The sequence below is a fragment of the Falco cherrug genome, chromosome Z (genome assembly GCF_023634085.1).
Source record: "Falco cherrug isolate bFalChe1 chromosome Z, bFalChe1.pri, whole genome shotgun sequence".
Lineage (NCBI taxonomy): Eukaryota > Metazoa > Chordata > Aves > Falconiformes > Falconidae > Falco > Falco cherrug.
The window spans coordinates 45317727-45336123 of NC_073720.1; the positions used below are offsets into that span (position 1 = coordinate 45317727).

The 18397-nt window shown below is 40.0% G+C and overlaps 1 protein-coding gene across 4 annotated transcripts in view; it reads right to left on the minus strand.

Moving 5' to 3' along the window:
• Positions 1-356: 356 nt before the first annotated feature.
• Positions 357-18397, minus strand: part of PTCH1 (patched 1) — a 74720-nt gene continuing 56679 nt past the window's right edge. For all 4 annotated transcript variants that reach the window (XM_027808425.2, XM_027808426.2, XM_005441379.4 and 1 more), the window contains 8 exons: positions 18166-18349; positions 16362-16642; positions 14722-14859; positions 11529-11671; positions 8467-8566; positions 6806-7060; positions 5215-5743; positions 357-3540 (listed from right to left, as the gene is read on the minus strand). In XM_027808425.2, the coding sequence (XP_027664226.1) occupies positions 5216-5743; positions 6806-7060; positions 8467-8566; positions 11529-11671; positions 14722-14859; positions 16362-16642; positions 18166-18349 (1629 nt within the window). In that variant the 3' untranslated portion in view covers positions 357-3540; position 5215. The remainder of the gene's footprint in view (positions 3541-5214; positions 5744-6805; positions 7061-8466; positions 8567-11528; positions 11672-14721; positions 14860-16361; positions 16643-18165; positions 18350-18397) is intronic.

Genomic DNA, 18397 nt, shown 5'->3' on the forward strand with positions numbered 1-18397 from the left:
GCAGAAATAACCCATACGTAAACTGCTTCACCCAAGGGTTCAAAGTCTACATGGAATGTTTCATTCAGAGTGAGAACGAAAGCTATAATCCAGTCCTAAACCCACGCCCGAGACACAACAAGGGTAGCGGAATCAGCAGACAAGCACCAGTGTGTTACCATGTAGACAGAATTTTAGAGTTGGCTCCTGCTCCAAAATGGGCAAATCTGGATCTCCACAACATCCTGAATATTGAAACATCCCAAATTCATGCCCCAAATCAGAGTGACTGCATGGCTGTATCTGCACAGCTGACCCACAGTATTCTATGACCAGAATGAAGAAGCGGTCTCATAAACAACCAAATCCGTAACCAGTAAGTTATAGTATTTTTTTATTCATGTTAGAATGTCTATCAGTGTTTGAACATTAATATTTAGAGAGTTTGTACAATTTCCATTCAAAGTTTAAAATGAGAACCACACTAGATCACAAATGGTAACTAAAAGACAATTCAGAATCGTATGAATATTCACACTCTCTTTCTCTCTTAACACTGTTAAACACTTTCTTTTCTGCCAGGGGGTTTACAAGGAAAGGTGTGCACCGTAATCGTATCTCAGCAGTGTTCCAAAACATAATGGTATCATCATTACATATAAACTCTTTAAAAATATACTTCTGTCAAAAGACTTGATGGCTACTATGTACACTACAAAAATAAATTTTCATATAAATAAATTATATGGCATAATTTTATCTTTGTAACTGAAATGACACAAACCCACTCCTACCAGAACAGGCAGGCAATGAGACCCAGTTTGAATATTTTTTTTCCTTTTAACTCCTTATGCTAAAAGCTACAATGAGTCCTTAATGTAAATGTTATATACTCTTTCCTATTTAAAATTAGTAAGCACTCTATACAAATAAAAAACCATTAAACAGTAAAAACATAGCTGTAATAGTGTTTCCAATGGAAATAAAATCCCTGCATCTTGTTTGTTATAAACTGGCATGACAAATACTGTAAGAAAACATTCTTATGATACAAAAATATAAATATCACCCATGATTAAAAAAGTTAAAAAAACAAAACCAAAACAAATGTTGCCAGCCACTGAGTTCTCCCTTTGCCAATGTGACTATCGGACAAGAAGGTCTACACTGCGCACGAAGCAGCAGACAGCTCACCCACACACAAGCACGCCAGAGGACCTGGGCAGGGGCAGGTGGGACACGCCACAGCTCGCCCTGGCCCCCTTTCCTCCCAGGGAAGAGGAGGGAGCAAGGCAGCCTGCAGCGGTGCCAGTGGGAGCCCTGCCGACCTCTGACACGGGAGCGCACATGCTTGGCGGTCGAAGGCAGCTTCCAATTAGTATCATACAGTTTTGTTGCAGAGTTTGTATGATCTGAGGTCACTATGCTGCTAGTGCTAAATTGGGGCCCTTCGACTTTTTGTCATTAAGAGTTCTCATGTTAGACAGTGAACTGGACCAGTAGGCAGTTGCGACATTAACCCTTAGTGTGCATCAAAACAGTAGCTTATGTAGCACGGGAATGACACCAGGCTCTCGCCACCTGCTCTTCGAGCGTTCACATTGGACATCTGTAAACAAGTGCCTCATATCAAAGTGTTTTCAAGTGAGCAAAAAAGACATGGAAATTTGTGCATTCTAATTATCCCCATTAGTTATGCTGGCAAGGTCTGCGGGCAAAGATAGACTCCCTGAAGCCACTGGAGAAAAACACTTTCCCATCCAAAAGTTGGCCACTGCTGTTCAGGCATCATACTTAAAGAAAAGCCTCACCACTGCTGTGTTTAGAAACTGACTGTGTGTATTTGGCTCTGAATACGCAATTGAACATCTACCTGCTCTAAAAAACAGCTTGGGGAAGGGCAGAAAAAAAGATGAGACAAAGACAGAGAGAATGAAAACTTCTGTTATTTAAAGTTAAGGTTCTCCTTTCTTAGTTTGTTTCCAACTGGTACACAGATTGTAGTGTTTTTTCAGACCCTTCACCTGCATCAATCCCCCTTTAGTTTAAAAATAATAATAATACAAAAAGCTAAATTAGTTTCACAAAGAGATCCCAGTTTAGCTGTTTTAATTAAAAGTGCCAATGCAGCATGGGAAAACACAAACAATAGAGAAAAGAACATCTCAGGCCCTACGTGTCATTACAGTCCTGGACCCATCTGAAAGCCATTTATATTTTAAAAGTGAAAATAATCTTTTTTATCCTTCCATTTGACTTCTATCACTTACTATTAACTTCCTGCCATGCAAATAAGGTGACCAAAGATACTGCTTTCAATGCTGTAAGGACACAGCTAAGCTGTGGCTCACCATCAAACAACTCAATTATCCAGCTTCTAATGCCACTCCTAGTTAACAGTATTCATATCAAAATAAGGCATATGCTCAGTGAATTTCTATAACCACCAGCACCTCTCAATATTCAGCACCTTTGGAAGTGAAAAAATAATGGTTATAGTGTTTGCACTTACCTGGCACCTTTTGCAAAAACAAAACCAAAACAAAACCTCAAAGCACTACATGAATTAAGCCTCATGACATTCCTGGGAGGTAGGTAAGTGTAATTACACCCATTTTACAGAATGAGAAACTGAGGCATGGAGCATTTAAGGGACTTGACCAAAGTCATGTGAACCAACTCATTAAGGCTGTGGGAAACTGAATCACAACCCCAAACATCAACTCCCTGTTTTCTTCTATTTTAGCCGGGCCTTTGATGATGGCACTCTATGGTATATACTGGTAAACACCAATGAAGTTTTCTCTAGTGCCTACTACCAGGGAAAGCCAGACTCGCATCAGCATCAGTGGGTTTATAAGCCCACAAAGTGTTACCATACAGTAAAAGAGAAACTACAGCACACCAGGAACATGCACACAGAAGCATGCATGCTTCCAGATGCACATGTGGATACACACAGCAAAACAAAACCTGCACATAGCTAAATCTATTTAAGCCTCCCAGATTAACTTGCTTTTCTTCATATCTGCTTATTTTAAAAATTATCACGCATAGCGTGTTTGAAAGTTAACAGTAACATTTCATACTACCACAGGGTTGTGATACGCAAATTTAAAATATTTTAAACAGACATGTACCTTTAAAAAAAATCCTATTACATAAGCAATATTTGCATAGAATTATACAAGTAAATTATAAAATATTTAAGCAGCAGCAACTTATGCTGAAATTTAGAACTAGATTAAGCTTAGTTGTGGCACAGAGATCAATGTACCAAAAGTACAAAACGCACACAATATTGTCCCCATTCTATTGCCAAAGGGCAAATGACTCCAGATTATACTACTTTACATTGTTCTTTTGTATATTACATATGTGTACATCTTTTAAATACTTAAAAGAAATATTTAACAAAATAATACAATAGGTTACAGTAACAGTGAACTGTTGTCCTGATGCAGCATGTCCTTTTCTACAACTTCAAGCAGTTCTTCTCTTCAAGCAGTTCTGGAAATACAGTTTTCCATCTTTGGCCTCTTCTTTGCTTCAGTTATTACCCTTTACAAATAAAGAGAGAAGGAAAACAAACAGTCACTACACTTCAAGAAAAACAAACACATCAAGCTAATCCAAAGCTCATTTCATGATTCTTGGGGTTACAGTTAGCAGTCAGGAAACATCGGCTCTGCTTTCATCTCAGTCATGAACTTCCCAGTAAAGAAATACTGATGCCAATTAAAAAAATGCAGACGCTTTAATTTCCGAGTTCCCAGCTTTAGAAACCGGCGACAAATTCTGTCAAAACCAATGAACACTTCAAGGAAAAATACGCTACATCAAATACTACGCACAGTTAAGAATCTCATACTACCACGCGGTTCAGCCCCAAAAAGCTGAGCCCAAGTATTTCCTTATTCTAAGGATACTATTGCTTACCATATTTGTAGACTGTGAGGCTAAAAGAATTTATGTCTACTTGTACTTTGAGATGTTTGGAGAGACATTTTATAAATCAGAAGGTGATTTTACTACAAGTCATCAAAAAATTTCCATCAACACTCTGTGTGTGCGCGTGCACACCTGCAATGTCGCTCTACAACCGAAATGAAGTGGCTTGCTCTGGTCGAAGTAGCGTCTTGTCACTGAAAAGCTCGGAAAACAAAGAGCGAAAATAGGGATCCACTGCTAAGCAACTATTTTTAACGCTACCTCTTTCCCCCAAAAGAGAAAAACAGAATTAAAATAGTGAGAAATGTTTTTTCAGGCACAATCACCAAAAAGCTTTTAGGGTAAAAAATCAATTTATTTCTCCCCTTCGAAGTATTCCCTATAAAATCAATGGAAAATTTTCAAGCAAATTAACAGGTTTATTCTTCCCCAAGCATCTGCTGAAATATCCCGTCTGTTCTAAACGGCACTGTTTCCTGTGACCTTCTCTTGCCAGCCCGAAGACATGCCTTAGGCATCAAGTTCATGAGTGTATATGTTGTTTCAGAGGAACACATCAAATGCCTTGCTAAGTCAGCTCTACCCTACGCAAATCTGCGACAGGCGCTGCAGCTGCCCCTGGCAAGGGAGAGACCGGCCCACGGATTCCTCCAGCGTGCAAGTTTGCTGGGTGGGTCTCTGAATGCCCCCCAGAGCACAGAGGACGCTTCGCCATGCAGCAGCGCACCTAGGCACGGTGGGGTCTTCCCACCTCTCGCTGGGTGCATCTAGCAGAGGGATTCAGTCCTCACTAGAGACTTCTTTTCCAGAGTTTTCTTCAAAAGAGAACAACTCTTAAAGTAGCTGTCAGTTTTACACTCTCCCAGGCAATGTCATTCTGTATGATGTTCTAGAGCGTGCCTGATTCAGGATCAGAAGGCAGGACCTATCAACAGTGAGCGCAGCTGCACCACTTTGAAGACATTACACAACATCCCAGCTTCATTTTCCTCATCTGGTAAACTGGGATTGTACAATGTACTTATCCACTTTGCAAGGCTCTTGGAAGTGGTTCATGTCTGCACCCACTACAGCTTCTCAGTGTCGGAAAGTACCGCCTTACCCAATCTGATTTCTAGTGCAAAATGTACTACATTCACAGTCAGCGGATTTAAGATGATCAGGGACCAATAAGTAAACCTACCTGAAGGAAACGTACCTTGGAGAAATTTTATCTTTCCCCTTTCTTTTGATCACACCATTGCCTGCACGGCCAAAGCTTGCAGCTACAGCAGACAGACCTACCTTACTGTGAGCTGTTGCCAGGTATCCTTTCCTCACATTCAACATCTTGCAGTTCTATAACCTCTATTTTAGAATTTCGTCTGTCGCACCGCACATTAAAAGGCACATGGGGGTCCTCAAATGGCCCCTGGTCAGCTTCATGGCATCCCTCGTAGGATGGAAAGCTCCCTCCCCGAGGGCTGTGGCTGTGCACTGCAGGGTGGACAGCAACAGTCACTGAAGCTGAGGCAGTCACAGTAGTGATAGGCTGGCAGTACGATGGTCCCATGGCACCCACAGTGCCGAACGCCGGGTTTCTCATGTTGTGAGAACGAGCCCTGTGGCCCAAGCGATCCCTATTGTTAGGTCCTGAATGCCCTTCAGTAGAAATTTCAAAAGCATCCCTGCGAGGGCGGTAAGGAGGTGGTCGCAGCCCTTCCCGCACTTCCCGTTTGGGTTGTCTGCCCTGACACCATGCCTGCTGTGTGCCAGACTCTGGATTTGATTGTAATCTGGGACTTGACTGATTACTTGTCTCTGGCTGAACCACCTGAAAGAGAGATGCATGGTTATGACTCTGACAAAGCAAGGCAAACAAATACTACACTTGCTTATATTTTATGCTGAGAACAATTGTAATAACGCTGGCCTGGCTCTAACTCTACAAAGGTAATGTTCTGGGGCTGGTAACTGTTGATTTTTCCAGATTGTTTTTGTCTTAAGTTATTAAAACATGGGAAGCATACCTTCAGAAAAACACAGGATGACAGCTGAAAACATTATTGTAAGCTCCCTACATACTGGTCCATCTTATCAAAGGGATGGGTGACAATCACTTGATCTTAACTCATTCAACAAGCAGAATCACAGGCATTTGGAAAAGCCTCTATTCCATGCAGGGTACATACACAGGATGTTGTATAGACTGGAGGAATCTGTTTTCTGATTTCCGTAAAAAGCGTGAAGCGCAGCGGCCACATCAGTCAATAAACCGTGACCAACTTCAAATGTGGCTGTGCTTGTACCTATTTCTAGGCCTCTGCTGAACAAAAACAGATCCGCATTGCAGCTCAGCATGCAGCATCAGCAGGGGTAGGAGACAGAGCTTTTTCACTTTCCTTTGAAATAGCAATTATGCCAACCCACTAGCAAGATGCAACAGGCCTAAGATTTGGTACAACCCTGAAACTGTTTTCTTCTGGCTCTATCCATCTTTCTCCCCAAAATGTGCCGTCAGAGAGAGGTGTATGAGCTGGTGATCCAGAAAGAGCTGTGTGGAAGCAGTCTGGATCTTTTAATGCCTCTCCGTTCTCTCTGAAAACAGTCATCAGACAGACTGAGAGCTCTCTCTTGTGGCTGGTGCCAATACGATATAACAGCAATTACACATGCCAAAGACCTCTGCTTTTGTACCATCATTTTACCCCCAACTTGATTCTAAAGGAGAGGATGAGGAAAGCCTTCACTCCCTCTTACAAGTTTTGGCACAAAGTCACAAAGCATCATCAGCCAGAAATATGAAAAAGCTTTCTACAAAAATGAACAGATTTAAACAAAAAAAACCCCAAACACTCTTCTTGCCCTCCTGCCAGTCAATATGCAAGCTACTTACAGTGGATCTCGCAAAGACAGGATTCTCAGTGGCCTCCACTATTACTTGATGGACTGGTGCCCCAGGGCCTTGGGTGGCCTCATACTGATGAAGCTCTTCACTGATGCCAGACACTGTGGTTTGAGAGCTGTACTCCGAATCAGAGGAATCTGACCCATTGTTTGTGTGCCCAGGTGGCAGTGCAAACCTCACGATGCTGGGGGGCAGCTCGGGAGACGGTGTGGGCAATCTGTTTCGTCCGTTGGCTGGAGAAACCTGATAATGACAATGCATTCAGTAACATTCAATTAGCATAACACTTTTAATCACCGGTGCTTGACAAATGTTCTTCTGCCAAATAGACCCATGTTAGCACCAGCCTTCTGATGCACATCTATACTGAACTGAAAAATTAATGAAAGAGAAAGAGACATGATCTCCATCTCTGGATATGTATGTAAATAGGATTACACAGATTCTTCTGGGTATCGTTGTCTCAGGAAGGGCACGTATGTGTGTGTGTGCCTGCACTTGCACTTAGAAGTATAATATGTGGACTTCCGTGCCGCTTCAGCATGCATTAACAGTGATTTTTCACAGAATCACCTCAAATGTGTACGTCTAGTAAGCCCCAGTGTCCATTTGCAAAGACAGACCAGACACACACGTAATAGCAACATATGTGGTAATAATATATGCACATATATATTGCTTGAGTAAGGAACAGGTCATATAAACTGCTAAGAATATAAGTGATTACACACTGTTGTCAAAATTGTTTTACTAATTTCAGAAATACTTAATTATTTTAGTATATTACTAGTGCCGTATACATACTTTGTGTTTTGTTCTTGTACACACACATAGTTACAGACATGGGAAGCACAGCACACTGTTTCTGCTAACGTGATAAAGATAGCCCTATGTAATGCAGTAATTGTGTTAACTATAGAGTAGGGAATGAATAATCAACAAGCAAATACAAATTTGTTATCTATGAATCCTTTTTTGCTGGACCTGGGCTTTATGCTGTAAAGTCACCAACATGTAAGCGAAGCCTTCCACCCATCAAAAATGTTGCTGCAGCCGAAAGCATACTGCAGGGAGGGGTGACTGGACAGGGGAGGACCCTCTGGCAGACCAGTTGTGGGTATCAAGGTGTGGTCTGTGGACCACCACTGGTGTATGTTGGTCCACACAGGCCTTCCTGGTGGTCTGCTCGGTTAAAATATTTTGAGGAAAGCAACAGAGGCAGTGAGATAGGAAAGAAGAAGGTATGTGTACAAAGCCAGCTGTCTTTGGCAAAATATTGGGGAAAATCCTTATTTTACAGACTAGTTTGCGTATCACATCATGCTTTTAAAAGCATAATCCTACATTTGTGTCAAGGTTGCCGACTGCACCCTCTAAAACACCACTTGTTAAAACAGAATTTAAAATCTAAGTAGAAGAATATCAACTCCATAACCAACAGCACTTTTTAATGAAGATTAAAAAAAAAAACCACACTAGAGCAAGACACTTAAAACCTAAAATTCCCAAGAGAATAAATAACGTTTTCTAAAAAAAAAAAAAAAAAAAAAAAAAAAAAAAAAAAAAAAAGAGGTGGAGGGGGTGTGATCTATGCAGGCAGGGGTGCAGATATAGTATTATTTCTTCTATTCACCATTAATTATACTGACCTCAGGGTACGGTCCAAAGAATGAAAGAAGAACAGGAAGCAACACCAATCCATTGAGAACTCCCAGAATGGTTAAGATTGCCAAAACAGCAAAGAAATACCTGAAATAGGGTTTAAGGTGTTTGGGGGAGAGAATAGCCACATATACTGTTGGAAATAAGAGATTACAAATGACTCCTACATATGTTAAAGTAATACATATACAAATTGAATCTAAAATATTACTAACATTGTACTAAATAATTATATGACTTTCCATATATATATATAGGGTTTTTTACCTTTTGAATTAGAGAAGCTACATTCCACAACCCAAAGTGTTAGTTGATAAAGGAAAGAAGAAAAATTACATTTGTTAATTTCCCAGAATCTGGAAGCATGTAATGTTATTTATGAATGTGTTACACAAACACAAAAATATGGAATGTGCAGTGAATAGCTGAATGGATTGAAAGCACAAATACAATGAAAAGGGGCCCCCATTAGTGAAAACCCAGCAGAAGCAAACAAATGAAGTGAAGGGTGTAGAATTTAAACAATTTAGCCTAGAAGGAAAAGAAGCCCTCTTCTCCCAGCAGCTAATCCACTGTGAAATGCTTCTGCATCTCACAGCAGAATCTCTAATTAAATCTCCAGTGTATCAGGTAAGGGTTTCCCTTGCTGTTCATTAATCACAACTTTCCGCCTAGAATTCTGTGAGTTCCAGTTTTACCAAATAGCTCGAATTGCAACCTTTTTACAACACAGGAACCCGCTTTCTGCAAAGAAAATGCTGCCCATTCTATAGTAAGCTTCAGCATTGTACTGAGTAAGAGCACTCCACAATAGCAGAGCTGCATTGCAGGCTAATCTTTTGTTGAACAATTTAGCATCTCTGAATACTCTTGTTTTGCGTCAGCCAATTCAAACATAAAGGCTGAAGTACTATGGAAAAAGACGAAAGTGCACAAGTGGTTGTCCTTTCCCACCACTGAGGGCTAAGGTCTGGGATCCTTCATGAATTCCAAGGTAAACCTGTCAGTAAAAGGAAAGCCTTGCTAGTTGGTATTCGGCACAGCTGGGGCTCAGACTAAACTTAAGGCTGTATTGCAACTAATGATTTCAAGGACTCAGTCTTGGTAAATTCCTGGAGGAGAAGGCAAAGGAGAAGAACGGAGAGCAAGTTTGCCACTAATGGGCCAGCTGATTACATTGTCTAGCTGGCAAAAAACTTACTGCCTCCCTGTTTCCACATCTTATCAAATCTATCAGACTCCTGTAAAACTACAAATATCCTGCTATTGTAAACACTTGGGAATTTCTGATCTGCATTAGCAAAAATCAGCAAGCCAATCTACTCTACTAACATAAACCACCAGAACTTTATACTGGGACAGAGATCAACAATAGACATTAAGAACATTTGCATCTCATCCATCTAACGCTAGGATAAACAGGAGGATTATAGCTCTGACCACTTGGTGTATACAATGTCTGTTAATTTACTTAATCTTCCACACTGTTGGACTAAGCTATTGCTTTCCGGAAGTTTGGGATCATCTTCGTCCACTATAACAATGCTCAGGCTCGCATAGGTTTTTTCATTTTGTTTTTTAAACAAGGCAAACTGAAGTCAGATCGTGCTAGAAAATGAGAAACTGATGGCTAAAAAAAAGTAAAATAACATAAATTGAAAAGCTGAAAGGCTTATTCTATAAACTGAGAGAACATCCAATCCAAAACTGCTGTGAAGGGCTGCTACAATCTTCCATTTGCTGACACAAAAATGTGCTTGCCAAAATCTTGTCTGTTATGTAGGAATGTAGCACACCAAATGTACCCCTATAAATTTAGGTTAAATCTATAAGTAACCTATATGTCAAGGTATTCCAGTCCTTATAAGATCAGGTCCTAGAAGAATAATTCCACCTTATTTCTTCAATACCAATAAAATAAAGTAAAAAATACTGACTTGGGAAAAGAACACAAATTCTATTTCAGGACATGCGATATCTATAGTGATAATCCTCATGTAGGTTTCAAGAGGTCTAACTGCAAACTGCCTGCTTTCTTCAAATCTGTTTCATACATAAACAAAAAATCTTGCTGAGATTTAGCAGCCATTCTCTCAGTTCCTGCCTCTGACATGTTGTTCTCATCATCAAATAGATGTCAGCTAAGTCTAGTCATCTATCCAGCTTATGTCTACTAAGTAGTTAAGTCATCTTTCACAGCACTTTTATTTGGCCCACTTCTGCCTCAGTTCCATTTTAGGGCTTAGGTTACTTTTTTTTGAGTGCTGTAGTGTGCCACAAAGAACCTGTGTTACTTCCAAGATTAGCCATTTTGCAGAGCTCCACAGGTTGTTTGGAACAGAATAGGATCTGTTTCATTGCACTTCTCAAATTCCCCTCAGTGAAAACTTACTTTCCTCTCCTACTTGACGAATTCACATTCTTAATTAAATTCACAAGAAACAGTCTGCCTGTAGTTCTAAACAGAAGGGCCTTCAGGCTTTGCTTTACAAAATTTTAATATGGAGTTCTGTGTTCATACTTATGGTTCCCCAGCTCCCAAACAGGGCTTTTTTTCCTCTCCCTGTTGTACATTGCTGTAAACCTCAAATAAAGAGAGAAGAAGGCCCAGAGAGAGTCACTTGCAGCACAGTTGCAGCATGATTATAGGTTCACATGTTCTTCACACACAAATTGTTGTGCATACAAGAAGTCTGAAGGACCTAATGGTTAAAGGTCAAATCCAGCTAATACTGGACAATACTAGATGTTTTAAACTGACTCAAACCGAGAATTAGCAAACTTTGCTAACGGGGGCCATTTTTGTGTGCTTTCATGCTGGGTGTCAGATTTTCCTGGAACAGATTTTAATACCAGCAATGGAAACACTACTGCACCTAGCATGTAAAGGAGTTAATAAAATAGAGGGAAAGCAGGACCATGATGTAAGCATGCTTGACACACCATGCATAGTAATAAAATGACAGATATGCTAAAGTGACTAGAAACTAAAAGCATACTTATTTTTATTTTAAAAAGGAAAGTCAAGACACACACACAAATGCTTTACCTGACGATAAAATCAAACTCTGATCCTGCAAGCATTAACACTCCAAGCAGAGTGGACACGGCCCCATCCAGCACTGGTGCAAACATGTGTTCCAATGCAAGGACAGCCCTGTGGTTCCTGTCTCCTATGGCAGTTAAAAATGCCTGTAAAGCAATGAAATCCATTTAATTAGACAGATGCATACGACCTTCTAAACAGCCTCTCTCATAGCATGCACAGTTTTTCACCAGTTAATTACTTCAAACTACAGTTTATGAAAGTATCCATAGCTGGCTAACCTTCAAGAGAAGGCCTGATTCTGCAGTTACACCACACAGCTCCTGCTAAAGTCCCAACCAAAGTAAGCACTGATTAGAGAGCCAGACCATAGTAATAATTCTGGAAACAACACCTGCTTGCATCAGTAGGCTTTTGTCTCCATCTTTGCTTATGTCCACCTGCAAAGAATTCATTTCCCAGTGAAAGCACTTCAGGTGTCAAAATTACAGGGCTACTCCTCTCACTCTCATGGGCCCACGGCTTCCATGACTGTAACACTTCCATTTCATTCAAAATAAATGTTTTTGCAACTTCTACTGCTTCAAAGCTAGTAGGCCTATACATATAAAATTGACGTAGAAACAGTGCTGAGCACAGCAGTGCCTGAGCAACGACATGACTAGTGAAATGTCTTTCTCCCTCCAACTCCTTAGTGAGCAAGCTGTATCAAGAACACTCAAATGCTGCTGTTTTGTACGATGTCTTCCCTCTGTATGGCTTAATGGTTTAAGACGACAAGAAACTGGTTGATGATCTTCCTGTGATTTATAAGGGCTCTCTCTTCGGCAAGTTCTTTACTGCCTGTTAAGATATGAGCTCAAGCAGTTATCTTCCTCTTGGGCCTGGAATTTAGGCCTCTCTCCTCTAGCGGGTTATTTTCACTTAGCTGACAAATTTGGGATGAAATCAGTCAACACATTAAGCTGTTATCCGGTGGGACAAGCAGACCAAAAATGGGCACATGTGGAGTAAGATTCCTAGTCTTCGCTTCTGTAGGTAACCAAACCATCTATTATTAATCCTTAGTACTCCATTAAAAGTGGTCTGTGGAAAATTACATTTTACATTCTCCTATACATACGTGGATAAAGAATCCCCCTCAGGGTAAACACAGCTGTCAATGAGACAACTCACATGAATGGGAGCTATGGGATCTGATCCACATATTAACATATTAACAAGTTACATAAAAATATGCATGTGTGTGCGATTAAAGGATGCATAATACAAGAGCCTACTAGTGATTCAGAATTTATTTGCAGAATTAAAAAAATGCAGTCACAATTCACAAGCAATAACAGAGAACTGAGCCGCAAGTGGACCGTGAATCACTCTTGAACAAGTTCAATTAAGTTCTGTATCAACAGTTTCAGCATTGCCTTTTTTGTTCATGCAATGCTGGTTTGACTGTTTATATGCAGGAAGTTCTGTGAAAGTCAGTACTGCTGCTATCATCTGAGGTCTACGAGGCATTCTTCTATTTAAAGCCCATGTTTGAAAGTTTTTCACTCCAGAGTCAATGTGAAAAAAAATGCAGTATTTTAGTTTGCTTGCAGTATTTCAATTTGCTTGGCATTTTACCTTCAGCCACAGGTGACTGACTTAAAACTTCTGTAAATTATATTGGTTTCTTCCTATTTAGAAACAACTAAGTGTTTTGTCCTTTTTTATGCCAGTTTTCCTGTTCAAAATCTTCAATTCTAAGGAAGTGTAATTTCTTTCTTCCTTTTGTACATCAGTTTCTGACAGTTCCTAAACTACTGCAAGTCCTAGCAAAGAGGTTTACCTCCAAAAGCCTAACTATCCACAGCAGCAGGGGGAAAAAAAGATGTCACCACATCAGGTATCCAGTTGCTCCTCTTTAACCTTACTACCCCTACAATTTTTCTCAAAATTAGTCTTCCCGCCCTGCCACTTTCTGTGCCCCAACTCTGTACATCATCTACAACGTAACGTGTTCCCAGTACTGGCTGTCTCCAGTGTGCTAAGATCCCTGTTGGTTCTCCTCTCTTTTTCACTGTCACCAGATCCTCTTAGCCATCTACCAGTCCTCCTTTTGAGTCCAAGAGGCCTGTTGCGTTCCCATCCAATGCCACCACCACCTTCCAGTCCCGTCCCTTCGCTTCTTTTTGGATTGCCACAGTACTAACGCACTAGAGATTCTAGTAGACTACAAGCATCTCCTCCCTTAAATTATATTATATTGAGCACATCATTCCTTACTTTTTAATACAGTGAAATTCAAATCCATGAAACCAATGATATTCTTAAACTATTCTGAAATATCAATTAGAATAGCCTTATAGGAAAATGACTTATGCTGAGTGTGCAAAATGTTGGAAAGATTAGTGCTGACATTGCCAAATGTGAACACAGAAAAGTAGTCGTTTATTCTTGGTCACCAGATAAAGCAAGATGAGTTTTGCCTATCCTGAACACCCAAAACTGCCCCCTTGGAAGCGCACTGCTGTTTCTACACACTTTTGCACATCAGGTTGCCTAAGGTGAGTGAGTAAGTGCACTCTAGATTTGGACATTTGACCTTAAAAATGTTGAAAATCTTTATATAAAACACACTTTTTCCCCTTCTTGGCTCCTCCTCCTCACATCAGAAAACCATTTTCTAACAAACTGCACGTTTGCGCCCACTATTAATAGCTGATGGGTTCTGAAAAGAAGGTGCAAATTTTTCAAGTGGAAAATTAATCTAAATACATTAAAGTTTTAGTTGTCCACAGAGATCAAATGACGCTATATGTGATTTTGAAAATCTCCTTTAAAGGCTTCTCGTCCACTAGATACAGAACGTACATGCAATGAGGCGACAACAGTGAGGCTGCAGGCAAGAACCCGGAGAGTCAGGTGCAGTAAGAGCTCCGCTTTGTCTATATATTTGCATCGCTCAGGCAACTTGATATTACAGGTAATGTATCCCCTCTTGTGTCCTAGGAAACCGACTCAATAGTTCGGAATTACCTCACTAAGATCAACTCTGCACTATCAGGACAAACTGAATAGCACACAAAACTGTTTGTAACCAGTCTCCTTATAAGAATCACGTCACTGATATAGGAGACTGTGTAAGGATTTGTGATCGTAACATTGCCACCATTTTATTTTAAAATATTTTGAAAATTCTTCTGATTTTACCTACCAAAGCAACATGAACAGTGAATTCCACACCAATGCCAACAGAAGCAATCAGGATAACCACAGGCACTGCACTCAGCTTTATTCCAATTAGACCCATCATGCCAAACAGCTCCACAGTCATCAGAGCCAGCACCACCACCTAGATGATTTCAAACAGCTGTTAGTACCATCTTATACTGCTGACAAATGAAGAGAAAGATACTTCAAAACAACATGGTGACTATAAAACATACTCCTCAAAGCCATGCTACATACCCAAAGACAAGCTGCTTTTCCTTGTTTTGTGGTGCTCAGTGGCAATGACTTGCTAAAGGGCCAGTTCAGATTATACTCCTAAGAACTACTTAACAGACCAAGCACCAACTTTGTATTGGTTACAACTTACCAGTGATTTGAAAAACAATTTATTCTTCCTTGTCACGAATACCCCCCAAAACATACTTTTTCTCTTTTTCACCTGTTTCTCAAACAATCGTTCCATAAAAAGTAACTTTCAACTACCTGTATTGGAATTCTTTTTGTAGAACTGCAAATATAAGTGAGGATGACTTTTGAGTACGTTTAAAGCCCAGAAGAAAGTGAATGCGATCATCAGCTGATGCATCTCAGGTTACAGAGGGGCTCTAAGCTATTAAGATACTTGGAAGGATTGATATTGACACAGTGAACACTTTAAGGGAAAGCTTTTAGGTTTTTTTTCCGTCTACCTTCTAAAAAAAAAGATTGAGGAAAAAGGAGGGCAGGAAATCTGTAGAATCAACTTTAAAAGTTGCTAAAGCCAAGCAGGAAAAAAAGATAGACATACTTATAAAAGCAATGCTGGACTCTGAAAATAAACACCTTTTCCAAGGAAAAAAAGTATGCACTACAATAAATGATTTTATAAGCTAATGAATCAAGAGTAATAACATAAATTGCTTGATTAAGTGCTATGAAAAATATTCTAGACTAAACATTTACCTTTTAACATATCTGTCATATAAACGTACACTACAAAAACTAGTAACTGTTTTAGGCTTTTCTAGTTCTGGCATTTTATAAACCATACAATAGTTTATGGAATTTAAACATAGGAACATCATCATTCAATTTAACTTGAATGTTTACTGAGAGGCTTATGGTGCCTTGCAGAAAGCATGGAGGAGTACGCTCTTCAGTTCATAATTTTATGGCTCTTTCTCCTCGACCATACAACCTAACCGTTTCAGATTTTCCAGAAAGACTGCATTCAGAAATCAGTGGGAAAATTTATGGGCAAGTTAGCCACAAGCAACTGCCTTGAAAAATAGCTGTGTCTGATAAAAGGGGAGAAATTAGAAATAGCATTAATATTTAATAAAGCCCTTAATATTCCTATGTGTCTTTACTTCTCATGTTAGCATTCATCTGAGCAAGGGCAAAAGTTTATGTACCTTTCTAAGAAACCTTTAAAGCCGCAAAAAAGGTGGCCAAAGGATTACGGTTATTAAGGTTTGTACCTTTAGCATGAACCCTACACCCTCAAGTTGAATAAATATATAATGAATGATGCAATATACATACTCCACCAGAGGCCCAGACATAAACAAAACCTTCCCGACTACAGCAAGAGCTATGCTGAAAGGAATTTGACTTCAACAAAGACCCTTATAATAAACTTACAATGATCCCAGCTGTCCAGGGGTTTAGGAGGAAGAGGGCACACACCAGAAACGTGCAAGCCAAAACCACACTAATGGATAAAAGGAGCCAGTGACGAAGCCCAATGTACTGCTCCCAAAACAGAAATGGGTAACCATTTGGGTAGCTGGTGATCCCCAGGCTGGTGTAGTTACTACAGATAGCTCTCACTTTCTCAATAGCCTCCACAAAGTCAGAAGTTTCATGCAGTCCGTTGAGGTAGAAAGGAAACTGAGCATATTCTATGGGCTCAGCTGCTGGAACTAAGAAAAGGACAGCAGTGTTAAAATGTGTGTTTGGAAAGAAGCAGATACAAGGAGGACACAATTAATACAACACTTTGTTTTCCACAGCAAAATGCTTAAAGGCTTTCAATTTAAATTCTACTTCTTTGGAATAGATGGCATTTTAAAAACTCCCCAATAAAGTGAAAACTGAAGCAGTACAGGAGATTACTGTATTTTATCATGCAGTGCAATGGAATGAACAGTTTACATCATGAGTCCCCAAACAATTCTTTACAATTTAACAGATACCATTCAATACATGTATTTAATTCTCATCAATGAGGTAGTGTTTTTTACTGAATACCTGGCCAAAATTCCCTATCAATATAAAGCAGAAGATCACATCATCTTAAACGTTCCATCCATATGCTCTTCTTTTAAGCAAGTGCAGTTCCTTTGAAATCAAAGGTCATTTTCCTGAGATTAACTGAGATCCACTGATGCAAAACTAGAGAAAAATTATGCTTGATCAGGCTGGTTAATTTTTAAGATTTCCAATTTATATTTTGAAAGTCAGATTCAGAAATCCAAGTTCTGTTACCGATGCAACTGACTGGGAAAAAAACTAATATAGAAGTAATCGTTTACTGCGAAAATAGGTAACTTTTTATCCTGTAATAATCTGACATACCAACACTCTCCATACTTCTTCTTGAGCACAATGCTAAGTCTTACTGTATGACAAGGGAAAAACAGCTTCAACAACAAGCATTTTGTTACTGCTGTTGTGTGTTCCAAACCCTGCAGGGTCATTCAGTTGACTTGCTAAACATGATTTGTCCTATTATAATCTCAACCATAAATTTTCATTAAGCCAAGACTTGGCTGGCTGCCACAAAGCTCTAGGGTTCGGATACACTGAAGCATGGCTAGCTGGTTACCCAGTCACATTTCCAAGCACAGCAGTCCTCCCCTATATGCCCTCTCTCCTTCCCCACTAGCGTTCAGCTAGCAATCCTCCCACTAAATTCAAAGCTTAAGCAAAGAAATGCGAACTGGCATTGGTACTCAGGAAAACAGTGAGTGGCCCTGAATGGCACTGCTCCCCTACCTAAGCAGCTTTTACACCATACCAGTGTTGGTAGCTTAGCATATGAGCTAACTTGACAAAAATCCCTGAGGTGTGAAGAATAGAGGATAAACGTGATACAATCTCAGTGATGAAATTTCAGAATGACATAGGCAGGAATTTCATGCAATCTCCGGGTTTCTCTCACTGCCAGAAGTATCGGCTGACACTAAAAAGCAATGCTTACTGTAAGTTTTTAGAGCTTTAAACTGTTACAAAACTCATTTTTTAACATGACAAAACCCTGCAGTGGTGACACATTTACAATGGTGCATGGGTCTCTCAAGACTACAGAGTAACACAATATATTGTCCTGCTCATGCTTCTAGGCCCTGTGCAGCATCAGCCAACTACAGCGTTACTGCTTCTTGAAAGAAGGAGTGGTGGCACTTGTGTAAACTGTATTACATTAAGGTGAAATGTTACTTACTTCTCAGCCTTGTTTCTGGCATATAGTCTGCTTTGTCGTGGACCCACTCCGGGCGGTGAGGCCGGATGTTGGCTTGTGAGGCTGCGTAGGCCACAGGGTCATTGCTAACCCAGGCTGTCAGGTAGATGTAAAAAGCATTTGGGTTAATGATTCCATCCGCATCCACCAAACGCTGTTTAGTCAACTGCAAAATAGAAAAAATTAGAAGCCCTTCAGATTGAGTTTTGCTTTC